The sequence below is a fragment of the Tachypleus tridentatus genome, chromosome 6, assembly GCF_004210375.1.
Source record: "Tachypleus tridentatus isolate NWPU-2018 chromosome 6, ASM421037v1, whole genome shotgun sequence".
Taxonomy (NCBI): Eukaryota; Metazoa; Arthropoda; class Merostomata; order Xiphosura; family Limulidae; genus Tachypleus; species Tachypleus tridentatus.
This window is the reverse complement of record NC_134830.1, coordinates 139,246,221-139,273,087: the sequence shown is the minus strand read 5'-3', so window position 1 is coordinate 139,273,087 and position 26,867 is coordinate 139,246,221. Positions and strand designations below refer to the sequence as shown.

The following is a 26,867-nucleotide window of genomic DNA, read 5'->3' as shown; positions in this document are numbered from 1 at the left end:
CTGAAGTTGTTCAAACTAGCCCTAGCAAGTCATCGTCCCCGAATACTTTCTGGAGTTAAAGTTCAAGTACTTGACTACGATAATCCAAGTGAATTACATGAATGTGTCCAACAGTTGAGAGAACATTACATCATGAAGCAACAGTCCAGAATTAGGATCTTCTCACTGGTAATGTAGGAAATGGCTAAACACCTAGACACTAATCAGTTGTTGTTAGCACAAAACTACACAGTGGGCTATCTGGGTTCTACTTCCACGGCAATCGAACTCCCAGATTTCAACATTGTGAGCCCTTGAACTGAATACTGACCCATCCGGGGAAGAGGAGGTCATTCGTCTTTGTATCTTAACATTAATAGTCCATTCCTTTCTACATACGTGATGCGCCCTCTATCGTTTTCTCAACTAGTTAAGTTACGAAGTTTAGAAATACCACAATTTTCTGGGTAAAAGGCAAGTTCAAACTAATACTGTATTAAAATTAGCTAGCTATTCCTGTCTACACCTTTATGTCCTGCAGATCTGTTGCAACTACTAACAGAAAAACATAAACCACATGACGTGTTTTTTATTCAAATTTTATACTAGCCCTGAAGAACAAAAGCAAGCTATTATCTCACAGAAACATCAATAACGAAATACGCCGACAGGCACCTTTAGAATGATTTTATTGTACCCCTTTAAGGAAGTTAAATCATATGATCAACGTACAGCACTTGAAATAAAGTATTACAAATACACGAAAATACAAAACTGTGCAGCACTGCTTTTTGCAGTATTTTTTTTTATAAAGTGTCTTATGCGATTATTTTCACTGTCACTCTCCCTTCTTATATAGTTTTAGGGTTAACATTACAGTTGTCGCGATAACTTTCATTATTTCACTTCCTTCTTATACAACACATAACTTTAAGGCTAAAACTATAAGTCATAATTTTAAGCTTAACATTATCAATGCTGTATATGAACAACTTCAAGTCTCTCAGTGGTATGCGACAAAATTATTTTAAAATAATTGTTATTCCTACAATGAAAGACATTAGCGGATTTTGCAATTATACATTAACAAATTTTAGTTAACCTCAATCATCTGCATTACCTTCGCTACACTGACACAGAAGAAACACAAGAAAATAACTACATTCAACGATCAATGTGCACATTTTCTGGTAACAATAATACAGAATATAGAATTTACTTACTAAGCAGAATTATATAAAGATGCATTAGTACATATAAAAACAAGCAATTAGTTGTACTAAACGCTCACATTTGTCGTTTTTTTTTATAATTTCGTATTTAAAAGAACTTTAACGTCGTTATACAATCTTCTCATACGTTAGGAAGAACATAACTTTCCTCAACCAGAGGATAAAAAAACAACAAAAAACTAAACCTCACCCTAAAACACATGAGGCTTAAGTTAAGCTCTTCTGACGGGATGTTAACCAGTGGTTAAAATAAGGATACACAATATTGTCTTTACTGTGTCTTATGCCCACTGTCCGAATATCAGCAACTTCGGTTGCACGTTTTAGAAGAGATAAAACCTTATTCTATTATTTTCTCATGATGATGATAACTTATCTTTAAAAGAAAACAATTATTTTCAAACGTTTCGGTCTTTTTCAGGAATAACTATTTATAGAAGTACCACGTTAATCATAGTCAAAGTTGCTACCAAAAAAGCTAAGCAGTGACTAAACAGATGAGACAGGTTTAATGTCACGGTTGTTACATAAAGCGGCTGTTACTTGTGAGAGGGAATAGTTAACCATTCTTCCAACAGGGTGGTCACAATCACGTACCCGAAAACATCTTAGTACAAATTACCCTTGAGTGAATCAATCACTTTAGAATTAAAAGTGATTATCTGCTTTTGCTTCTCAAGACTCGTAGAAATAACGAATACAAGGGTTTTATCCTCTACGAGGATAAATAAACTCGTATTTAATTTGCCTGTTTACAGGTGTCGTCACTTAGTTTGTTACCAAACTATCGAATGTTTTTCCCACTCTTCAAGCCAGCTGAAAAACACTTATTAAACTGGAAGGCTCAGAAATGCACAGTGGACTTTCTGTGCTGTGTGCATCACAAGAATCGAGCTCCGAGTAACATTCAAATGTAATGCTTATTATGACTCGAACTGGGCCTTATTAAACAAAATTTTGATCTGTGATGTCGGGAAAACCCACTTGTAGAGAAAAATATATATGTATTTCGAAGAAGGTCGAAACGTTGCTCGCTCCTCTACGTAAAAAAATGTTCTCAACCCAAACGAGCCGTTTTTACATACATAAAATTTTGATCTGTAGCCTAACTCATCTTTACCATCATACCTCAGTAACAATCACATTACTAAACGAAACATGCATTCTTTACCACACCACTAGACTGGAATTGTTGAACAAAAATTTTAGGAAAAAAAACAACTAATTTTTAACTTGTTGGTATATACGTTATCGCTTTATTGCTTTGGGGTAACGTTAGGCTTAAAAATAAATATATATATATATATATCAAGCTTTACCATAAAAAATAATTATGACAACCTAGAGGTTTCAGTGACTGACAACAGTTTTTTGTTTTTGTTTGGGAATTTCGCACAAAGCTACTCGAGGGCTATCTGTGCTAGCCGTCCCTAATTTAGCAGTGTAAGACTAGAGGGAAGGCAGCTAGTCATCACCACCCACCGCCAACTCTTGGGCTACTCTTTTACCAACGAATAGTGGGATTGACCGTCACATTATACACCCCCACGGCTGGGAAGGCGAGCATGTTTAGCGCGAACCCGCGACCCTCGGATTACGAGTCGCACGCCTTACGCGCTAGGCCATGCCGGGCCAACTGACAACAGACTAACTGCGAAGTACGACAAATCAGAGGTTTCAGAAGCTAGGGCTTTGGAATTTAGTAAACTAAACAGTACTCCAAAGATAGACAATATTAACGTAAAATTTGTAATAAAAGAAATACTTCAGCAATTGTAGATGTACAAACACGAATACACAACTTCTAAAAATTGATTCTTCTGTAACTCTAGAATACAGCTGTTGTTACAAATAGAAACGAGTTACACATTTTAAGATACAAATACAAAAACAATTTCTGTATTTGATTATAAAAGCAGCTTATAGAATAAATGGCATGTAGATAAATTAGAAGAGACTTAAAGTTGCAGATTACAGTACAGTGAAAGAAACAAAAACAGAGGAAGCAAATATCTTTGTACAAAACTATTAGTTGTTTATATCACACGCATATAGTTTGAACTAAAATAGGCTTAGAATAACCTAACGTATACTACAATTAAAACTGCCAACCTCATATTTTCCTGTCGTTAAACTATAATTAATAACTACTAATATAAAATATCCACAAGTATTTTTTTTTTTATTTTTAATCTCGCGTATAATTCTACTAACATTCTATCCTGATGTAACCATTTGAAGAACTCCACAAAATCTAAACCTTATTTACATCTTTATCCATGCGCGGTACTCAACGTTTCTTCACCTAAAGAATTTTAAAAAAACCATAAGCAATGTAGTTACAACTATGTTCTCACACAAACATGAGTTTGTTTTACTGTTACATTTACACATGAAGTTTGGTTCTAATAAACTGTTTAAAAATAGAGCCCTAAGTGGTTCAAAATTATAATAATCCTTTTGTAAAAAAACATTGAAAAGTGAATAAAATTCAAAATATTTGAATTACATTACATTAGGACTATTACAGTCTGGAGTTGGATAAGCAACACCAATCACTTAACACCATCTTGTCTTCATAGCAGTAACATAACTACACAATCATTTTTAGTATTTCTATAAAAATCACAAGTCCTTGCTGTAAATAAGTATAGAAACATCCAATTCTTAAGTAACTGAATCACTTAACAGCTTTATAATTCTCTTTATCCATGACGTGATATTTAACAATCAGTGTTTCCAAAAGAACAACGTGGTGTCTCAAGGTATTTCCCATAAACATGTTGAGTTTCTCTTCAGAATATTCTACGTATTACAAATAATTAGTAAAAAATACATACAATACACTTTGTTATGTTACAACACTTCAACTTCCAAGGTTTCTAAAGTAGTATAAAAAAATGTTGCTACAAAAAACAGAAGTTTTAAATATATTGGTTTATCGGTCATTAAAATCTTTCTAATCAAACACATCCTATGCAGAGGGGAAGACGTAAGAGTGAAGAGAAGTACGTATATAGAATTATTCACTACCTGCTCTATAAATGGAACAAATAAACCACCTTGGAAACACCTACATAAAAGAATAGACTGGAAACATAAGGTGAATTACACAGAACAACAAACAGTCAAAATATCCTTCCGTAACTTCTTGAAATTAAAAGATTCATAAATATATTGTCTAAAAAATTTGTAATATAGCAAAAGAAGATTTAATTAATATAGAGAAAGCACTAGGGTTTAGTCAAATCACTCTAGTACCCGAAACATTTAAAGAGGTTAAAATATTGGTATACGTTTTCCCACAACCACTACTGTAAATATTACATTTCATTATTGTATCTTTACAGTATAAATACCACAGCAGCTACTATAATAGATTCTGATCACAAAGTCAACAAATTGTTTTTAAACATGCAACCATTATTAGAGGAAATAAGAATCTGAAAGAATAATAGTCGAATAATATAGTCGACATTTTGTGTTTTCCTTTTTTGATTAGCTAAAACATTTTTCTTTATCACGAGGTTTACGTAAAAACTGTTAAATGACATTTCTGTACAGAACATGCAATACATAAAATTACTAAAGACAAGTTTAATCACCTGAAAACAGAACACATATTAAATCACCAATATTCATCAAAGCAAAAAGCAAACATATTACATTAAAAACACAACCTCAATAAAACTATGGCAGTACTTGTAGTTGTGCATATACTATTTTCTGAACATTCTAGTCACCAGGATGCTCAATGCTATTGCAACTTATAATGCCTTGCTTGTCACTGAAGAAAACAACTATATCAAGCCTACATTTGGATAATATACAAAGTGTTTCTTTTTCTTTGTACATATGTTTATAACATGAGAATAATAAATTAGGTTCTAACTCTCATTTATCCAGCACATCGTCAAATGTTTTAAGGTGGAACATGCTAGTCAATCAGATATTTCAACAATAAATACTTCACCCAAATTATTTTCTACTACAAGTTAATCGATACTTTTGAGTAAATCAAAATATGAATCACCAAACAACAACAACAAGCAAGTTCAAGAATTAAACAATATAAACAACAAAGTTATATCTGAGCAATTATTATCTTCAAGAAGTTCCACCAGAGTGCTTGACAAATTATTTCAAACCCAGTTATTTCACGGCTCTGGTACCCATCCACAAACCCCCTTGGATGAGAAAGAAAGACAAAAAAGGGCTTATGGGTAATATGACTTCTGAGGCTATAGCGCTCTTTATTGAACTTAACGTTTCTAACAATCATTAATAGGACAAATGGCATTTACCTCGGATATTAACAAGCTACCTAAAAATTAAAACCAATGTCAACTTGAAACATTTTTTAATGGTGAAATTACCTGGCAGCTTTATATGTACATATTTATTCATTCTGTTCTATGTTTACAAATTTAAAATTATTCACTATGTTCTCAAAATAAAAAACAACTAGCCCTAATAACTGCATGTTTTTTTGCACCCTTACAAAACATTTCTACAAATCAATTTACATTTAAAAGGTTGAAATGTACATAAAAGTCTCCTTGTATGATGTTCAAGACCTAAGTGTCTCTACTAAACAGACTGAATCTACAAAGATAAAAACCAACATGTTACCAGTTCCACACCCAAATCCCTATAGCCACATAACACAGCTTAGAGTTTCCAACTTTCTCACTTTGCATATAAAACTTAATTTACAAAACCATTAAGTTTTGTTTATCAATACACGAGTGCTTTTCAAAAATATAATGGAATCATATATTTTTATCGTATGTTCTTCCATAAATAGATGCCATTTGTCCCACACACCTACAACTACACATTGTAATGGAACTACATGTGTGTGTGTGTGTGTGTGTGTGTATAACAGCAAACATTTGCTTGATTATTTATTCAACTAATTGTTTTTTTTAACAATGGAATTATACATTAGTACTATACACATATGGTCATGTTTACGCTATGTGGACGGCCCCTCATTAAGCCTGCCAAGGTTTTTTATCGACTCCTTCGTGCTCCTTGATGTGTTTATGAATACAGCGGCTTCCAAAGACACAGCCCGTCGTCCTCCAGAAATAGCATTCACCGTCTTGCACTGGTCCTGTCACCTTCCTTTTGGTCTCTGGCTTGCTCCTGGGGGTTAGGTTTACATCTTACAAACAAAGTCTCCACATACAGTCAAATGTCAAACTTGTAGTTCCCACAACACACTCTTACAGCACTTATCTAAATATACAGCAAGTTCACTCTGTTCTTGTTATCAGACAAATGGAAAACGTCTGGAACAAAAATACTTTTTATAATTTTTATATAATGGACTGTTGGACATTTCATTAGTTAACTTTATAAAGCCCTTTGACAGATGTCGACTGGTATATCTATCATACAAAACGGTAATTCTTACCATTCATTTCTACCCTATGTGTTTCACAACAACTGCCATCAACCATTTATAACATATGCAACTCCCAATCTTCCCCACCAACCACTTCTGCCCTATACAGCTCCAGGCAGTGTCCACCAACTATTACTGTCCTATGGAGCTAGCAAAAAGATATATATATTCTGCAATAAAGAGAACAATTAGACATGACCACTGACATTAGGTTCTGGTCATGATAGATGTTTATGTTGCTGTCTATCAGAAGTAAAATACTTTCATCCAAATAATCTCAAAATTTTATATTCATCACAAAGCCCATAATGATATTTTTGTGAAAACACAAAATAATCATACAGTTATCTGATACACATATAAGAGAGATTAATTCTTTACTGGTAAAAAAAAAAGATGATTTCTTATTTCATGTGTGTCTCGATATTTTTACCATAGCCTACACCTACATATAACTTGTGTTTGTTACGTAAAAGGTATAGACAAACTTGTACTTTCGTTGCATTTGTTTCGATTTTCACGCAAAGCTACACAAGGACTATTTTGTGTTTGCAGTCTCTCACTTAGCAGTTACAGACTAGAAGGAAGGCAGCCAGTCAACACTATCCACTATCTACTCTTGAGCTACTCCTTTACAAGTGAAAAATGGGACTTACCATCACATTCTAATTTCCCCATTGTTAAAAGGGCAAACATGTTCAGTGATGGGGACTGAAACTCACAACACACTAATAATTTAGAAGCTACACAAAAGTTGAATGTGTGGTGTTCATTAGAGCCTATACTAAAACAATGCTACAACATAAACCTCTTGAACTGTGTTCAAATGAGGTCAACATTAACAGAGAACAGCTAATGATTCCCCAGAGGTGTACACTTTCAATCAATTCTTCACACAATAATCATAATGCATTTGTGTGGGATGTTTATCATCACTTATTTCTTCCAAATTTCATTTTATTTTTAGAGAGAAACTTTTATGTTTACACAAATATAATTTTCCAGTCATTGATAAACTTTACAGTATATTTTGGTAGGGACAATTAATTATTAAGTGTCTGTGTTTTGAAAACTATTAAATGTAAATGAAAACCAATAAGGCTAGAAAAAGTAAGCTTTACTAAAGTCAGTAATAATAATACAAAAAATAGTTTATCACTGAATGGACAAAAAGTAGCTTGTGGACCAAAGAACTGACATATGTATAATACGTTATCCACGGGTACCATAAACGTATGGGACATACTTTCATATTTTTGTACAGGAATGGATACAACAAACAACATCAGAAATTAATATTATATTGTTCATTCTAATCAAAATGTGGAAATGGGTAACCACTTAGATGTTAGAAGACTCGGGTGATTAATGAATGGTAACCAGTATATTACCGGGCACCACTATCAGATGCACCTCTCATGTTCATAACAGAAAGATCAAAGTTAGGGCATTTTCACAGTCACATCATATATATATATATATATTAGTTCGTTTCATGTACAAGAACCTACGGAAACAGAGGAACCAAATAATGATCCATATATTTATGGTTCTAAACTGAACTTATTTTAAAATACTTCTCCTACCTACAGTATTGTGTAGTTATTTATTATTCATTTATTGTTTCATGTGTTAAATATTAAACACGAGCAAAAAGAGGACTGTTGAAATAAGAAAATAAACTTTTAATCAACCAAATACATACGATTCTTGTACCACGTTGCTACTTACCGATATAAAACAAATAAAAAACGTAGCAGTTGACTAGGCAATGAATTTCCAGAAAGCAAATGAATAAAACATATTTTAACAAGTAACTTTTTTGTCAAGAAGTAAATTATAACAGGTAGTATCCAAATATATTTATTACAAAATGTTTTCCTTTAAAGTTACTGTATCAGTTCTACTGCTTCATGCAAAACAAAGTAGATCATTAAACATGCATGACCTCTACAACCATTACAAAACTTTTGTAACAAAAACAACCAACAACACAGAGTACAGTAATAAAACACAGTTCTTTTCATGTTAAGTACTTGTTACTGATTTACGACACTCATTATTAGGTTTAGTTCCCAATTTTTTCATTCATCTTTTAAAACTTACATATAAATTATTTTGGTGCCTTGATCTTTATAGAAAATATAAATTTGAAAGATATTTTTATTTTGTTAATTAGCCAGTACAAGAATGTTCCCTGGCATACAAACTGTACACTTTTAACAAATACCAATACATTAACAAATATCCCAAATAAACCAATTGAGAAACAATACAAATCACATTTTTATGTTTTTCTTAATAAAAAGTTAAGAACAAAAGGAAAAGAAAAAACTGTTTTTACTTCACTCTTAAATTTTACTAACAAACATAAAAATTTGTATTAATTCAATTTCAAGTCTGTTTCCACAAGATTTACTATCACTCAGGGTTTAACTGAGACATCATAAAATACAAGTGAAAACCGGGAAATTTCACAAAACAAACAAAAAAAATAAGTACAAAACTGAAGATTAAATCCTGGAATACAGTACAATCAAATATCACATCAAAAGGAGAAAAATCTCATGACAATTGGGACAATGTAACACTTTCATCAAATTTACATTATCAGTTACTAATATTATATCAGTATTCACAAACCGTTATAAATGACAAAAGATATGGCCTTCACCAATTATATATCTAATAACCATTTTCTGAGTCACAAGAAAAAGAAAACAGGAAAGAAAAAGTAATACCATTCAAATGATCATATTAACAAGTTCTCACTTCTACTTTGAACTTCAAGTGTTTGGAGGTAAAATGTAATTCATAAGTTTCTTTTTTTTACAAACGAAAAAAGAGATTTGTCATTTGTGTAAAAAGAAAAGCCACGTTAATAGAGTTCACTAACTAATCCTCTAGATAACTTATGCTGCATCTCATACTCTACCTATAAAAACGAGTTTTTAACTTGAACCTTAAAAACAGGGTTCCTTCCTGAACAACTGACTAGATAATTAGTTGTGAAACACTAACAGTTTTCTTTTAAAATATAATTTTATTGTCTCTTCCAATAAATAATGTGTGTGTGTGTGTTATAAGGTCTACATTGTCACTGGCATTATTGTTAGGGTTTTATCCGGGCACTAACGGCCTAGGGTTCTATATCTTTATTAATGTTTCCCCACATTTTAGCTCTGTACTGAAAAGTTACAATAAAGTTTTTAAAATATTATTATGTTCTGGTACCTAAATAATGTTAAAAAAGATGGCTAAAATTTGTGATAAATAAATAAAGTAAAAAAAAAAGGCTTACAGAATATTGTGTAAAGATGGCAAAAGAAACGTTTACAAAATGTTGTGTAGCAATGGCAAAAAAAGTCTGCAGAATGTTGTGTAAAGATGGCAAAAAGGTTTAGAGAATGTTGTGTAAAGATGGCAAAAAAAGATTTGCAGAATGTTGTGTAATGATGGCAAGAAAAGGTTTGCAGAATATTGTGTAAAGATGGTAAAAGGGTTTACAGAAATCAGCTGGTATCCAGAGGAGAAAAAAAAATAACGTTAAAATGTTACAATATTTGAGGAGTACATGAAAGATGCTGAAATTTGTTGAGGAAATTAACCCTTTCAGTGTATGAGATACAACAGCTGGTGCAAGTGCTATATTTGTGTAATGTACAGGTTTATTTTGTTTGCCACTCTATGAATTAAGGTTGACTCTCTGGCATGGTAACTAGTTACAGAACCTACACGAATTACAAGGGAGTTGGAAAAAATAAGCTCACATGTTGTACAGTAACAGTATTCTCACTAACTACAATATCTTATACAGCAATAATATTCTCACAAGCTACAGTATCTTATACAGTGATTACACTGAAAAAGTGAAAAACCACAAGAAGCCACCAAAATAACCTAGCAGCAGAGGAAGACAAAAAGGAATCTTGCTAAACAGTTACATCTTTAAAAGATCAGCACCAGCCAGCCATAACCACTGTAGTACCAAAAATAAATTAGCAAAATCTTACAACTAATTTTTAAATTAAGCAGCAGTATCTACAAAATTATCAAAGGTTAAATCCGTTGGCAGAATTGCCACAAATAAAAGCAAAACCCCTAAAAAACATTATTTAATTTCATTCTTAGCAAGATGCTGAACTCAGTAGCACATTGACTTCAAATCTCAAAACAAGACGTACATCTCATATAATGTGGCTCGATTATAATTCTTATCTGTTTCGCTATTTCTTCATTTAATGAGCAGCTCAAAAGATTTTAAAATTTACTACAATATTTACAATAATCCATATGTTAAATTTCAAAAGTTTCTTAATAAGCTTAATTATTATTAATCTTTCCCACAGAATATTACAATCGACAGAAACAGTCTTCAGTTTCTGGTTTCTTATTTCTGTAATCATGTTCACACGTCACATTTGTAAAGTAAAGACATCAATCGTTGATGACAAAACAAAACAAAGACCGTAAAGCAGCCAAAAAAAGAAAGGAAAATATATTAAATATTAAACATAAAAATTCTCAGTCAAAGACTAATCAAACAAAAACATAATTAAATAATGTTTTAAATTATGAAGTGGACCCTTTTGCACATCTAAATTAAACACACTAACTTTTACAGCATAGTTGGAAGTCTAGTTTTCAACTTAATTGGTTTGTAAAGCCTTCTAAAATATCAGTTTTGTTTATAAATAATACAATAGTTCTTTACAATATTGGATATACCAATTTAGTTAACTGTTAAGTATGGTCCCATTCAAACTTAAAAGGTCTCTCCCTGGTGCCATTTTAATGGTATTTCCTGGATTGATTTTTGTAGCCAGATACGTACCCTGTTCTATTCTTTTTCAGAACGGTGACACCTGGCTGTCCCATAGTTACAGGATTGTCAGGAAATCGAATTAGAAGATACTGTCCACAAAGTTCCTTTCCCTGACAGTAAAATGAGAAACATATTTGAGAGTTGATAAATTTAAGTAGGAAGTTTTACAAGGTTACAAAAGGAGAGAAATTAGTCTGTCAAACAGAAAATGGTAATCAACCTTACAAAATTGAAACATTCTAATTTCCTTTTCATATCATACTTTTGGTGTGTGCGAAAAAACAAAACACACAGTGTCCTCTACTTTTCAACTTCAAGCTGTAAACCTATCTTTTCAGAGCTGTCATTTAGGCAATAATGTATTGTGAAAGGACTGAAAGTTTATCAGTATGAAGCCTTGACTTCTGCTAACAGTTACATGAGTGATAGATGATTTACAAAAACGTTCTTAGCTGTGGATAGCTTGCTCTGAAGTCATGGTGCAGGAAAAATAGATAACATACAAAAAAAGTGTATCTGAAAGCTTTTGTTAAGTTAGATTCTCTCATCAAACATATTCAATTTCATTTTTGTGTCAGGTATCCAAGCAAATTACATACACAAGGCCTATCTGAGCAAACTGTTCCTAATTTGGAACACTAGAGGGAAGGCAACTAGTCAACTACATCCAACTACACTTGAGCTACAATAGCAGGATTTGACCTTAAATCTTATAACACAGTCTCAGCCCTCAAAATACAGACTGAGATTTTGTGAGAAAGTAAAACAAATTAAGAATCTTATATTCTAAGTCTGGGTATACTATCTAAGGAAGCATATCTCACCATAGCAGTTGATATGATAAATATCTAGATATTAATGCTACAATAGGATATGTTTCTAGACACAAACATTTAACCAACGGTTTGTTACAAAACTTAACAGTTTTGTCTGCAATTTATTATCTATGTTACTAGCATTGTCTTATTTAAGTACTTCACAACTGACAATGTTTTTGCCAAATTATCAGGTTTGATTAACTAAATGGCAGCTAGAATTAGAATATAATAAAACAGTTAATATCCATTTTGTTATTGTTAATTTGTTACTTTGTAACACTTTTGATAAAAGATATGAAGACAACATTTAGTATTGTTATTGTTAATTTGTAACACTTTTGATAAAAGATATGAAGACAACATTTAGTATTGTTATTGTTAATTTGTAACACTTTTGATAAAAGATATGAAGACAACATTTATTACTCACACTCATATTCATTTAGTGAATTATTAATTTTTAGTAAAAATACTTTATTAGAAATTTTGATTTTTGTTGTACAAGTAACTTATAACGTTTACTGAAAGATTCTTAAATTTTGCAAGATACATAAACTGTATTGTATCTGATGATGTATCAATACAGTCGCATCACCAAACCATTATACTAACCACAAGACCACACCAGAATCCTAGTTCACATTTATAAGAAACATAACAAAGCTAAAGATAATCTCGTACTCAAGTTCCTTAAAAACAACATATAACATCAATAGCATAATGCTACTTTTATAACTTCTTTGTGGTTAAGCAAAAAGGCTACAAAATGGACTATCTGTTTCATGCTCACCATGGGTATCAAAACCGTGTTTTCAGTGTAACAAAATGTTTACTTTTTCTTATTGCTGGACAGAAAGTGTTATTTTCCAATTGCTTATGCCTAAAGTAAATGAAAAAGAATTATATTTCCCTTCAAACTTTGCTTTTGTGACCTGGGAGAGTATAAGGAAAACATGATGGGAGACTATATTTGGGGGCTGATACGTGAAAGTGGTTTACATTACAGTCGTAAATCTAAAAAAACTACTCATTTCTAAACATTTTTGTCCATTTTTGTATAACTTTAGTACAAATACATGTAAATCTTGATTCATATGTTGTTTCATTCAAACCTTATGTGAATGAAAATGAGCAAATTTACCTGTTTTTACATATAAAATAGGTTAATTTCTAAATTTCATTATCCAGGTTACAAAAGCAAAATTTGAAGGGAATAATGGCCATTTTCTGTACTTTTACAACATAAGCAATTAAGAAATAACACATACTATCCAGGAACAAAATTTGTGTTACATAGTATAATAAGCATGCAGACTTACCACTGGGGAGAGAAAACATACTTCTAACACAAAAAAAGATAAAACTATTAAATAAACTCACTTAATACTAAACTGAAAACGATTAACAACAATATTCTGTTTGCTTTATTTTCTGTTTCATATTTCTGCTGCATGGATATGTTTAGCACGTATATAGTTTTAAGTTATGTTGTTAACTAACCATGTATTGAAAACCTTCAAACACTTGTTTTTCTCTGCTTAACCTGTTTATAATCCACCACAATTTTGGTGCAGAACAGTATTTATTAAGCTATTATTAATTTTAGTGTGTACTTAATAAATCTCTTCCTCAATCTCATAACTCTGACTTATTTCAAACAATCGCTTTGAAATAACTTAAAAATGTACAAAAAACTAACTAAACAAAAATCAACAAGTGATAATTAACAAAGGTGTCAAATTGCTTCAGAAAACTAAACAAAAATCAACAAGTGATAATTAACAAATGTGTCAATTTGCTTCAGAAAACTAACTAAACAAAAATCAACAAGTGATAATTAACAAGGGTGTCAAATTGCTTCAGAATTAAATGAATTAAAAATACCAACTTGTAAAAACTGCATGGCCTTGCCAGCTGACTGCTTGTCTCTGTAGTTGATAAACGCACAATATCTCTCAGGTAGAATCCGTATACTTGAAACTGTTCCGTATCTAAAACAAATTTTAATACCTGTGAAAATCAAACAATTTGTGTGCCATTTTATAAAGTAATCATTCTGAACATCTTACACATAATATCAGTGTTAAAATTATTTATTTCTGTACTTAGCTAGCCATCAGTGTTAAAACTATTTAGTTCTGTATTTAGCTAGCTGTCTGCCTAACTTAGAAGTGATAGACAAGAAAAGTGGTTCTCAAAGAGTGTACCATGAAATTTTGTAAATGTATGAAAGGCATCAAGTATGCTTTTTCTTGACTGTGTAAAATAATCATGTTTATTCAGTTTCCGTAGGAGAGGTGACATTTGCATGACTTCATTGTTTTGTTTTCACACACTTCCTGATGTGTGTTCAAATAAGTTTTACTCTTTTAAATTTTACTTTCTTCAAAACAGCCCCATTTTTATTCAGAAAAACTGTCCTCTTTTTGGGTGTGGAGTCAAACTACTGTGCTGTAAAGTTAACATTATTTTCCTAGTGTATCATGAGCACAAAAAGGTTGAGAACTACTAGACTAGAGGGAAAGCAGTTGGTTACCACCACCCACTTCCAACTCTTGCATCACTCTTTATCAATGAAATGTGATACTGATCATCACATTATCACACCTCCACAGTTAAAAGGATATGCATATTTGGTGACAGGGTTCAAACCCATGATCCACAAATTGCATGTTGTGTGTCCTAATCACTGGGCTTAAAAGTAGAACTTTATACATTCACTTTAAACAAATTAAATCTTAGTTACGTTGTGTCTTTTTATAAACACAATAAAAATAGCTCCTGACCAATAAATGAAAACAAAACCATCTCTGATGTTAATACTTACTTAGAAAAGAAACTGAGCAACATCTTGTCTGTAACTTCCTTCTGTACATTACCAACCCATAAAGATGTAAAACCATTTGGATTTCCTGGACTAAAAGAGACAAAAGATACAAAGAAAACCAATCTCATTACTATAGTTTTCTCAGTACTTTGTAAAAAAACTTCTGTACAACAAAGAACTTCTAACCTTAATACAAAAGTAAATGGAAGGGGGGATTATGTCCCCTACACTCCAATACATTTACAATACTAAGATGTATTATTTTAAAATAACAGGTTTTCCCATTTTTTAAGCTAAATTACAATTATAACTGTATATTTCTTCTTATCAGAACATAATATGTACTATGGTCACCAGAAGCCTCTGGAAACCTATAATAAATTGAACTTATCAATATATTAAACTTACTAAGAAAATAAAAATTACTGATAAGATTCGATAAGGATTACTTCAACACTCTTTGTAATTTCAAATAAATAATGAGATTAAAACCAAAAGCACTGATCACCTGGGGGATAAGTCCCCTTCACCCTTATATATTTACAATTTACAGGAGGATTATGGCAGAAGCTTGATAGATGAGCAGAAACAATAAATTTATTGTAATCATTTTTTAATATAAATGGTACATATCTATAATACCAACTCACCAGCAACAACAAAAAACTAATACTAGAAGATACGTCACTGAAAACAAACTCTTACAACAACATGATTTAAATAATGTAGGCAACTTTTCAGTTGCTACACATAATGCAAAGTTGCTGGCAAGAGAACCAAAAACACACAAGTTTACTGTTCTAATTATGAAAACTGTAGAACCACATTTCTATTTTAAAACTTTATAATTTATTTTGAATGCCGAATTTTGTTTGAAATAAATAATCAACCATACAATGACATAAAAGCAGAGGTTTGGGATGAAATATCAAATATAACTCTAATAAAACTTCACCTCTTTTGGAAATAACTAAGTTATATTTCCAAAACGGTGCTGTACTTGTTTACTAGCCAACTTCACTTCACTGACACGTAACTAACATTACACATAATTCAACAGATTTATTTATTTTAGAAATTCGTTTTGACAAGTGTATAAATTAAACCACTAACTCCATCTTTTCATCAGCTGTCTGACTGGTAACAGGCTTACAAGCGTTAATAACCAAATCTTCATTTTCGTAGTCTACTCCACCTGTGGCTGCATTAACACAACCACTGCTCTGAGACAAGAGAGCCTCGAGAGCTGACTGAACTGTTCTGTAACGAGAAATAGCAGAATCTGCCTGGGCCTCTGTAAATCCCATTTCCTGAGAAGAAATAAAAACAATCAGTAAAAAGTAAACACAATTACTAAGTAAAGTGAAAAAAAAACGTAAGTAGATACAAGTATCCCTTCTTGCATAAATCCAGAAAAAAATACAACTACAAAATACAATATTTATCACACCAGATATTAAGCCTAATTACATTTTTAGGTTAGATAATATTTAAAAGATTTCAATATAGGAATCAGCAGACAAAAGGCCTTGAAACATAAGCATTCATCCACAGGTAAGATGAGAAAAATTAGACTTAAAGAAAAACAAAATAACTGAAAGTTGTTTAAAATAAACACCATTTTAATCCAAGTCTTACACAAGTTTACAAAAAAAATTGAAATTATCTTGATATATCTGTATCATTCTATAAAATATTTTCATAAATATTTTTTGGGATAGGTAGTAGGATTCAATAAACAAATGTTGGTACTTTAAACTTGAATAATTAGGGTAAATTAGAAGACATTTATACAAGTAACTGTTACTTACTATTATCTGTACTGATCGAATTTTCTGTAATTCTTCAACTGCGTCGCTACAATCTTTGTCTAGTTTAAGAACTTTCTCAAAAACTTCCTCAGCTTCTATATATTTCTGAAAGTAATAACAAGTAAACTGATATATAACACAAGTTTTTACCTTTCAGTCTGCACTTAAGTCTTATTTTTGGTTTTTATTTCAAAACATTTGTTACAAGTTTATTCCTTTCATAAACTTAGTTTAGAACACTTCTTATCTATAACGACTTTCAAGTTTAACATATTACAAACAAGTAGAATTTCCAACTGTGCCAATAACTAATTTTGAAAAGAATGAGTCTATTCAAGTGCAGATAAACGATCCTGGTGGTCCAACAAAAGTTTGTAGTAAGGTTGGCTGAGTATAGTCAACTCAAAATGTAAGGCAACCCATGTACACCATCTCTATATTGTAGCAAAATACATTAGTACTTGAACAGAGATATACATACTAACATAACATCAACATCATACTAAACATGCCAAAGAAAAATACAATTAAGACTCAGTTGTAAACAACACTCTAGGTGGCAAGATAAGGTCTACCAGCAGAAAAAGTACACATTAACCTAAGGAATATTTTATATAAAAATACATCATAACTCTACAGAAAGAGAAAAAAATACAACCACCTGAGACGTTTTGTGGATCCATCATGACGTTACCCATCACACAAGCTTAGTACACGCAATCTGTGAAAGCCTGTTTTTATATTTTGTTTAACCTAATGCTGTGGTATCATGTTCTTTACCAAAGATAACTTCAATAAAATGTTTTATCTAGCAAGAACAAGATAAAAAAGTGTCATACAGAGTAAAGCTGGAGTCTGTCTTTACTGTTATTTATAATTCTACATTCTGATAGTGTGAAAATTAAAGTGTCATACAGAGTAAAGTTGAAGTCTGTCTTTACTGTCATTTATAATTCTATATTTTGGTAATGTGAATATTAAATAAAGCCAAAGTCTGTCTTTACTGTCATTCGTTATTCTACATTTTTATAGTGTGAAGATTAACTGTCATTTACAATTTTAAACTTCGGTAGTAGTACCTTAGTGTGGGTGGATATTTTGGGCAAATTCCAACATGAATTCAGCGAAAAGAGAAAGGGACAAAGTCAGTCCTCAATTCTTTCTCTTTGGGCAAAACAGCCCAGAATATCATATTATTACAAACCTTAATTTCTTTAGGTTGCCATCAATAACCACAAGATATTGGCACGAGGTTTCTTCCCTTTGACACTGATATACAAGTCCTAGGAATAAAATAACAACACTGGTAGACTATAAAGAAACATGTGAAACAACATCGTTTTTTCTCAATAACAAAACAACAACAAGAATAAACATGAAAGCATGAGAGAAGAATTTCTTTTTAACTTGGGGAACCACAAAAAGTAGGAAAAAAAAGTAGGCCTGGAGAGAGAGTCCTATATTGTTCCACAACTGATATTTATGGTAACCCACAGACAGCTTGCAGCTGCTTTTATCAAAATGTTAACAACGTTATCATATCTTGGATTATAGTAGAATAAAAAAAAGAACAGAAATAACTGAATGAACATCCAATACAGATAGTCAACATTACAAAGTTTCATGAGGCAGTCCACTCCAGATGTATTTCACAGAAATGAAAACATTTCAAAATCATTGGCACAGAATAAATATTATGTCAGCTTCACTGTAAATAAAATAGATAAATATATAAAGTTGGTTGTCATACGAAGTCAAATATTTAGGAAGGAAATTTTAAGATTATTTTACTCACATAAAGAAATATCTGGACAACTAGAACTGTACAAAGCAACAAAGTGAATAAAACAATTTCTTAAGCTTATTACATTTTCTACTAATATTTTTTAACAGAATACTACTTCTTGTATAATGCAGAATAAATGTACAACATGAAAATGAAGTAAAAACAGACCTCAAGACAAGCTGGCATGTAGGAAATGGTTAGATTACACATTTTTAGATTTAAAGTCCAAAAAGGTACATGGTCAACACCTATTTCATTGATAGGAGTAACATGAAATATTAGAATAGTATTTCCATTAATTACACTTTGTTCAGCAAGAATCAAAACTTAACTGATAACTGTTACTGATTGGTTAGGACTAACTGTTTCATGTCCACATGACAAATATTCTTATTTGAAGAGAACATCTACAACCAAAACATATTTGATATTTTTGTACGAATCAAAAAGTGAAAGAACTTTTAAAAAATTCTGACACAAGTTATTTTGAAGTCACACTATGCTTCAAAGACAAAAAAAACATCAGATTTCTCTATGAAGACAAACCCTAGAACAGTTTGATACTAGTGTTTGTTATTTTAAAAAATCCATATCTGCTATTATTTGTGTCTACCAGAATGAATCAACCCAAAGAACTGTTGAATCACAGAACAGAACCTTGACATTAAAGGGTAATTTGTTTTCACAAAACATTTCAGACCTCAATTAAATATAATACAAGTGAACTTAAACAAATAAAAAATATCACCACCTTTAAACCACTCAAAGCTCGACCTTTCCTGAAATAACCTTTTGGCCACTGAGGCGATAATGATATGGCTTCTTCAGCATCGGATAATGCTCTGCAAAATGATTGGAATTTCATTACTAAAAAAAGACTGGAACTCACATTAAGTCATTTTTCTTACATACAAAGAACCAATCTACATTCTAAATGATAAAGGCATTTGTTGACACGTCTGTTAAAGTTGTTATAATTAATTTAATTACTAATATTTATTACGATGTTGAGAAAACTGGATTTTAAATTGTATATTTCATACTTCTGCTATTAGAAATTTTGTGAAAAATGCCATTTGAGCATGGAAGTGAAATAAGAATTAACCCATTTCACACAAGAGATCTTAAAAAAACCTACAATCTAAGTTTTAAACTGAATATGAAACAAAGTTAGTAAAATTATGTCTAATGCAATTCACAACATTGTTAACTAAAGAATAGCTTTACTTATCACTATTTAAAACAAACTCAAGTATTTGGAAAATAATTAAGAAACACTGGATGTTGTTAGGAGCATCATTTCTTTCATGAATCTTCACATAAAGCTACACTAGGGATAATTAAAACATATTATGATTAACATGTTTTGGTATACAGTTTTAAAACTTTATTTTGAGACTGTCAACAGCATGAAAACAAAGATTCAAGAAATAGTTTTGAAAATGTATATCTAAGAAGTTAAATGTTTGTTTTAATTATTTATATGCACAAAGAACTAGAGTTTTAGCCTTTTAATACTACTCAAGGGCTCATCTGCACTTATCCAATTTAGATGAGAGGAAAGGCAGCTAGTAAACACCCCCGATCCTTTAATTGAATAGTGAACTATTATAATGTCCCCCACAGCCCTAAAGTGTAGAGGACTTTTTCTGCTGGCAAAGCCACAGATTCACAGTACAGTATATTAAGCGCAGGAACTTGTTAGATCCGTTTAGGTTCTGAAGCACTATGATAAGTCAGATAAAGTAACAATAAATATTTAGAACTTCTGATCAAAACCAAATACAAGACAATAAACTAATCAAAAACAAGGAAAAGTTAATACATGAAGGATTGAAGAATAAGGATTATCAAAACTTATATCTTACTTTTTATAATCACCTAATCTGTCGTAACAATATGATCGATTCCCAAAAAACCTGAGGAAAAAAAGAAAAAAGTCATTCTTCTTTCACTAAGCAAGTTGAACTGCAATCACTAAAAACAAATAAAAAGAGCTTTGAAACAGTGTTGATAAGATCCACACCAACAGAAAAAAATGACTCTCCAAAGCCTGAAATATGGCCATAAGTGTAAAAACATTTCCTGTTTTTCTAGGACTATCATTTCTCACTGAGAATACATTTTAAGTACTACTTTACTAATCTCACAATAAAGTGTAACTTAACAGATGTTATAATCTTCCTACACTGAAATATATTTCCGACAGGTACATATTTCTGCTCATGTGCATAGTTATTCTCATTCAATGCTACCCTGTACTTCCAAAATTTTTTTTGCATGCCTCAAGCCTTTATCTCCCACGCACCCTATGATTCACATGGTTTAATTGATTGTTGTATGATAGTAGCACCACACACTATCCTACCTGACTATCCCTTCAAGTTTAGGCAGAAACTCAAGCACCAGTTAACAGTGGATATGAAAGGAAGAAAACGTGGGTGGAAGTAAGTACCTACCAGAAATTTATACCTTCTGACAAAGTACCTTACATATGTAGCTAAATTCCACACTGAATAGGTAGAGGGGAGTGTGTGAAGTATAAAGTAGAAGCATCCAAAGCACTTACACGAACTATACGTGGGAGATCACACACTTCTTTACCAGGTATAAACTTCATTTAGCTTTGGAAAAAATGTGACAGATCTAAGCAGAAAACTGAGAGAAAAGCATCCTAATGAGACAGAACATAGGTATACCATGATGTGAACCACATTCTATAATAAAAATGAGGGGGTTGAATGAGAGATTCCAAATTCACAACAACAGCAAAAACACAGTGATTTGTTCAGCTTTAAATCCAAAACTCAACCACCAGAAATTGACTTCCATGTGGGGGAATACAATAAGGGATCCCAGTCATCATGATGGCTCACTCCAAGACTACAACATCCCTTTGTACAAACCCATGGAGAGATGGAACATCCATTTGGAGGATATCTTGTTGCCCACACCAGAAGAATACCATTACTATACTCTCAACTGAGTGGAGTCTTTATTGATAATATTGTATATCTCTCATTCGGGAGGATACCTCCATGGTCTACCACCCCATCAGTTTGGAACTAGAAGGTGGTAAGGACTTTCATATTAAACTGTAAGAAACAGGGAGAAAAATGCAGTATAGTCTGGAGGAATGTTCAAACCAGAGAGTGCAATTAGTGACCACAAAATCCTATTTTGAAAAGCAGACTGAAGTTGATCTGTTTAATCAAGGAATGGCATGGTTTGGCAGCAGTCACCTTCTGTTTTATCTGAGAAGTCCATGACAGTCTCTAATGGGCATATTTGTGAAGTAAAAATCTTGAATAACCCACAAGCAATCTTGTAGAAAACCCCATCAAGTTTATGTGATTATAAATAAACAGTATATTTTGTGCCCATGGAAATTTGAAATCTAAGCCAATATAGCTTTACACACTTGCAGGTTTTGTTAATGCAATTTTAAGAGACTGAAGAATACCTGAATGGGCACCACTTGCCACAGAGCTGGATCCTGGTCAAATCATGGTTCAGGTCCTGAACAAGAGAAAGAATAATTATCCGGCTATAGTCTTAGTGAAGTCTGAAAACCAGCAACAAGTGGAAGATGATAACTCTACGAGGAAGAAATAGTAACACTGCGCACACAGATGGTGAGAGATGAAGTACTCAGAGTTGTTGACATGTGCGCTTGAAGAGGTTGCAGATGGGATGCCAGGGTAGAAGTAAGATGCCTAACCTGATGGGAAGACATCTGGAACAAATTACAGGAAGAAAAGAAAGAACAAAGCCAATCAAATTAAAATCCAAACCCAACTCATAAGGGTGGAAGGAGGAAGATCACAAACAGGGATAGCTGCAAAGGAATGAAAATGTGGGAACAATTACTGTGGGAAGAAGCCATAGGGGCAATGTAACAATGAAAAGAACAGACAGGACACAGAAGTTTAAGTGGATCATATCAAGAACAGAGGTGGTAAATGGAGGAAGGTAAACAGAAGAGAATAAGGAATTACACTCTTGCACCATCAATGTTTTGGGAAGGAAAAAATGATCTAGGTAAAGGAGAATATAAGTGTAATTTTAAAGTCTGTGCAGTATTAATGGCAAACAAATATAACTGACAATGCCCACAGTCCACAAAAAGACAATGAAATATACCTTAAGGGATTAATGAAACCTGGTACAAGGTGATAGAGATCCAAATGGAGGTTACGTAATGAAATACAAATGGAGGTTAAGTAACGAAATACAATACCACACTAATATCCCACTACAGAAAAATAACAACTCTTGGAGGTTGGCAAATCTAGAAGAAATCAAGAGGTGCATGGGAGTGAAAGAATTTGAGCATGCAAATATTTCTTTGCAAATACAGTGTGGCGCCAAACAAGATTAGATATGTTTTGAAGTTACAATTACTTAAAAAACACAACAAAGAGCTGAATGTACATACAAAAATCCTCTCTCAGCTTTTATCTTTTCACTTTAAATATTACTGATTTTTTTTTCTCCATCAGAACTCTCAAATATTAATTATATTAATTAATATTAATTAACCAAAAAATGAAAGAATACCTATAATCCCTATGGTCTAGTTTTATGGCTTTAGTAAATAATTGTATTGCTTCTTGATAACGTCCTAAACTTGCCATTTCATTTCCTCTAACTGAAAACATAAAAAACAAATAACCTAAAATGACAAAGCTCATACACAAACTTTTAATCGTAATTTATTCGACAACAGATCACAACCACATCTCAATTAAACATTTCTTAAGAAATAAATCACCACAATTTGACACTTTTCTCAAAATATTAAAACAACCTCTCTTTAAAATCAAATTAATAAAACAATGTTAATATAAAGTGCACTTCTCTTATATTTATAAAGTTAATTAATCTTACCATATTTAAAATTGTTCTTATAACATTTATTACTTTCAATTTCTTAAAACTACAACTGTCAAAGTGCTAGTTGGTAGATTTTAAGGAAATCTTTTATTTCGTATAAGAGGACTTGAAAGGTCCCACGAAACTAGTACAAAAACTTCTACAAATGGATCCACACTATACATATTGTACAAACTACTACAAAAACTTCTTCAAATGGGTCCACAGTATGTATATTGCCAAATTACTACACAAACACTTCTTTAAAAGGGTTCTCACTATACATGTTGTATAAACTACTACAAAAACTTCTTCAAATGGATCGACACTGTACATATTGCACAAATTACCACAAAAAGTTTTTCAAATGGTTTCACAGTATATATATTCCACAAACTACTACAAATGCTTCTTCAAATAGATCCACACTACATATATTGCACAAATTAAAAAACTTCTTCAAATAGATCCACACTACATATATTGCACAAATTAAAAAACTTCTTCAAATAGATCCACACTACATATATTGCACAAATTAAAAAACTTCTTCAAATAGATCCACACTACATATATTGCACAAATTAAAAAACTTCTTCAAATAGATCCACACTACATATATTGCACAAATTATAAAACTTCTTCAAATAGATCCACACTACATATATTGCACAAATTAAAAAACTTCTTCAAATAGATCCACACTACATATATTGCACAAATTATAAAACTTCTTCAAATAGGTCCTCACTATATATATTGCACAAATTACTACAAAAACTTCTTCAAATAAGTTATCACTATATATATTGTATAAATTACTTCAAATATTTCTTAAAATGGTTCCACACTATATACATTTTACAAACTACCATGAAAACTTCTTCACACAGGTCCTCATTATATATATATTGTACAAACTTCCCTCTCAGTGTGGATTTGTGTATGTGGTGAGGGGACCTCCCAGAGAAGGTTCTGTTCTTTCAGTTTACCTCCTCTGGGATCTAAACATCCACTTATGTGTTTGCCTTGCGTGGCAACCCGTGAAGGGGAGGAGAGGATCCTGGTGGTTGAGGGGTCCAACCCTATCACACCACTTTGGCCTTGAATTCCTGTAGACAGGTGACCTTGGACTGGCCCCCCTTGGGTCAACCGGCTGGTTCACTTGGGCTAGGTTCAACCAAGTACCAGTGTTGGATGTTCTCAACATGTGTTGTGGACATTATATCTGATGCTGATGTTTGGGTATAGTGCTCATGAAACCCTGGCATTGCTGCAGTGTCCTTGTTTGACTTTGTATAGTTCCCTTGTAGGGCTTCATGGTGTGTGGGGTCAGTGGGCCCCAAAATTTCCCTTTCTTTATTACAGATACTCCAATTAAAAATCTTAATAAAATAGTGAAAAAAACAGTCTACAGGTAAACAACCACGTTTTGAAGATTCTAAGTAGCAATCCTCACCATCCGTACTACGTGTTGTACCTCATTTTCTTTTATTGCACTCACTTTCAGACAAACCTTTAGGGCAAATGTTTTCCTTTTTCATTTAGAAGGGACGAGAGGGACTTGCTGGCTCTCCAAAGTCAGTAAAAAAGCTTCGATCTGATGACATATTGGTGGAAACATCCACATCTTAACACAGTGAATTCCTGTTGCATTCAAAGGCAATTGGGAATATACATATAGAGGCTACACCTAATGCTACTTTGAATTCATCATGAGGAGTTATTGTTGAGAGGGATTTGAAGAACCTCCCAGAATCGTAGATACCCGCTGGTTTCTCCACTCAAGGAGTTTCTGCAGTGATGCATATCTCCACTCGCAAAGATGGAATTATGGTGCCGACCAATGTTCTCATTCTGGCAGGTTATCTTAATTGCAGAGTATGGCCATACATTATAAACCCTCTCCGATGTTTCCAGTGTCAATGGTTTGGTTACTCGAAGATGTCATGTCGTGGCTCCTTGACGTGTGCTCATTGCATTGGCAAGGACCATCATGCCTATGAGTGTGAAATGGATCCTCACTGCATCAATTGCAATGGCTCTCATCCATCCCACTTTTGTTCTTGCTTTAAATGGTTGGAAGAAAAATAAGTGCAATGTTTGAAAACGATTCATAACATTACCTATTCTGAGGTTCAAAAATTGCTGTCCACCACCTCATCTCGGACACATGCTGCTGCACTTCGTTCCACAGCTACTGTGGGAGTGCAAAGAGATCTCTCTGTGCCTCTAAAGAATCGTTCTCCAAACAAATAAAGTCTTTTGACCTTCAAGGTCAAAAAAGTTAATGAATCAACTTCAACACCAATCTCTGTTCCTTATATACATTTCACCAAACCCCAAGATCCACATCCTTTGGTTCCAGGTAGAGGCATTTCCTCAGATCCATCTTCCTCTCTCACCCCAAGATGCAAAACAATCATTCATTCACATCCTCAGTCTCTGGAATCCCCTTCCAACAGCAAAGACCTGCCCAATCGATCCAGGGCAGGATCCATGGAGGTCGACAGACCTCCCTCGAATAAGGAAAGTAAGGAAAAAAGACATGGTCATAAACAGAAGGGTTCTCCACCCAATTCGCCTACATGTTAATAAAAAATGGCCACCCTAATACAATGGAACTGTTGAGGTTTACATTCTAATCTGGATGACATCAAAACACTGATTGCTTCCTATCATCCTGTTTGTCTCTCCTTACAGAAAACATTTCTGAAACCTGCTGATACAGTCACCTTTTGGCAGTTTTCTTTATACAGAAATTACAAGCTGTGTGATGGACAAGTGCATGGATGGTGGCACTGTTGGTTGATCAGTATGTACCCACCCTGTCTTTGCCACTCGACACACCCTTGGAGGCTGTAGCCATCTGTAATTCCTTGGGTCATACCATTGCTGTTTCTTCTCTCTTTCTGTCACATGGAGAGACAAGTGATCAATCAGACATTGATGCTCTCATTGAACAGTTTCCGTCTCCCTTTTTCATCCTGGGGGACTTTAATGGACATCATCCCCTCTGGGGAAGTGCTGGTATTGATAGGAGGGGTAGCTCTATAGAGCGTATGCTCAATGATCACAATCTTTCTCTTTTCAATACTGGTTCTTCTACTTATTTCCATGCACCTAGTCAGTCCTTTACTGCTACTGATCTCTCAATTTGCTCCCCATCATATTTTCCCATTTTTCATAAAGGGTTGACAATAATCCACGAGGCAGCGATCATTTTCTTATAATTTTGAGAGAGACTGGCCGTGGTCGATGCCACCCGACCCACATGCCCCAATGATAGTTGGATCAGCCA

At 32.8% G+C, this 26,867-nt stretch overlaps 1 protein-coding gene across 6 annotated transcripts in view; it reads right to left on the bottom strand.

Annotated features, from left to right (window-relative positions):
* Window positions 1-651: 651 nt before the first annotated feature.
* LOC143253820 (uncharacterized) overlaps window positions 652-26,867 on the bottom strand; it is a 52,746-nt gene continuing 26,530 nt past the window's right edge. For 5 of the 6 annotated variants that reach the window (XM_076508230.1, XM_076508232.1, XM_076508234.1 and 2 more), the window contains 9 exons: window positions 23,252-23,342; window positions 20,560-20,610; window positions 19,443-19,533; window positions 16,906-17,010; window positions 16,208-16,404; window positions 15,095-15,184; window positions 14,156-14,258; window positions 11,459-11,559; window positions 652-6,362 (listed from right to left, as the gene is read on the bottom strand). In XM_076508230.1, coding sequence (XP_076364345.1) covers window positions 6,209-6,362; window positions 11,459-11,559; window positions 14,156-14,258; window positions 15,095-15,184; window positions 16,208-16,404; window positions 16,906-17,010; window positions 19,443-19,533; window positions 20,560-20,610; window positions 23,252-23,342 — 983 coding nt within the window. In that variant the 3' untranslated portion in view covers window positions 652-6,208. Of the gene's footprint in view, window positions 6,509-11,458; window positions 11,560-14,155; window positions 14,259-15,094; window positions 15,185-16,207; window positions 16,405-16,905; window positions 17,011-19,442; window positions 19,534-20,559; window positions 20,611-23,251; window positions 23,343-26,867 lie in introns of all 6 variants that reach the window. The other variant, XM_076508233.1, reaches the window with a different exon arrangement.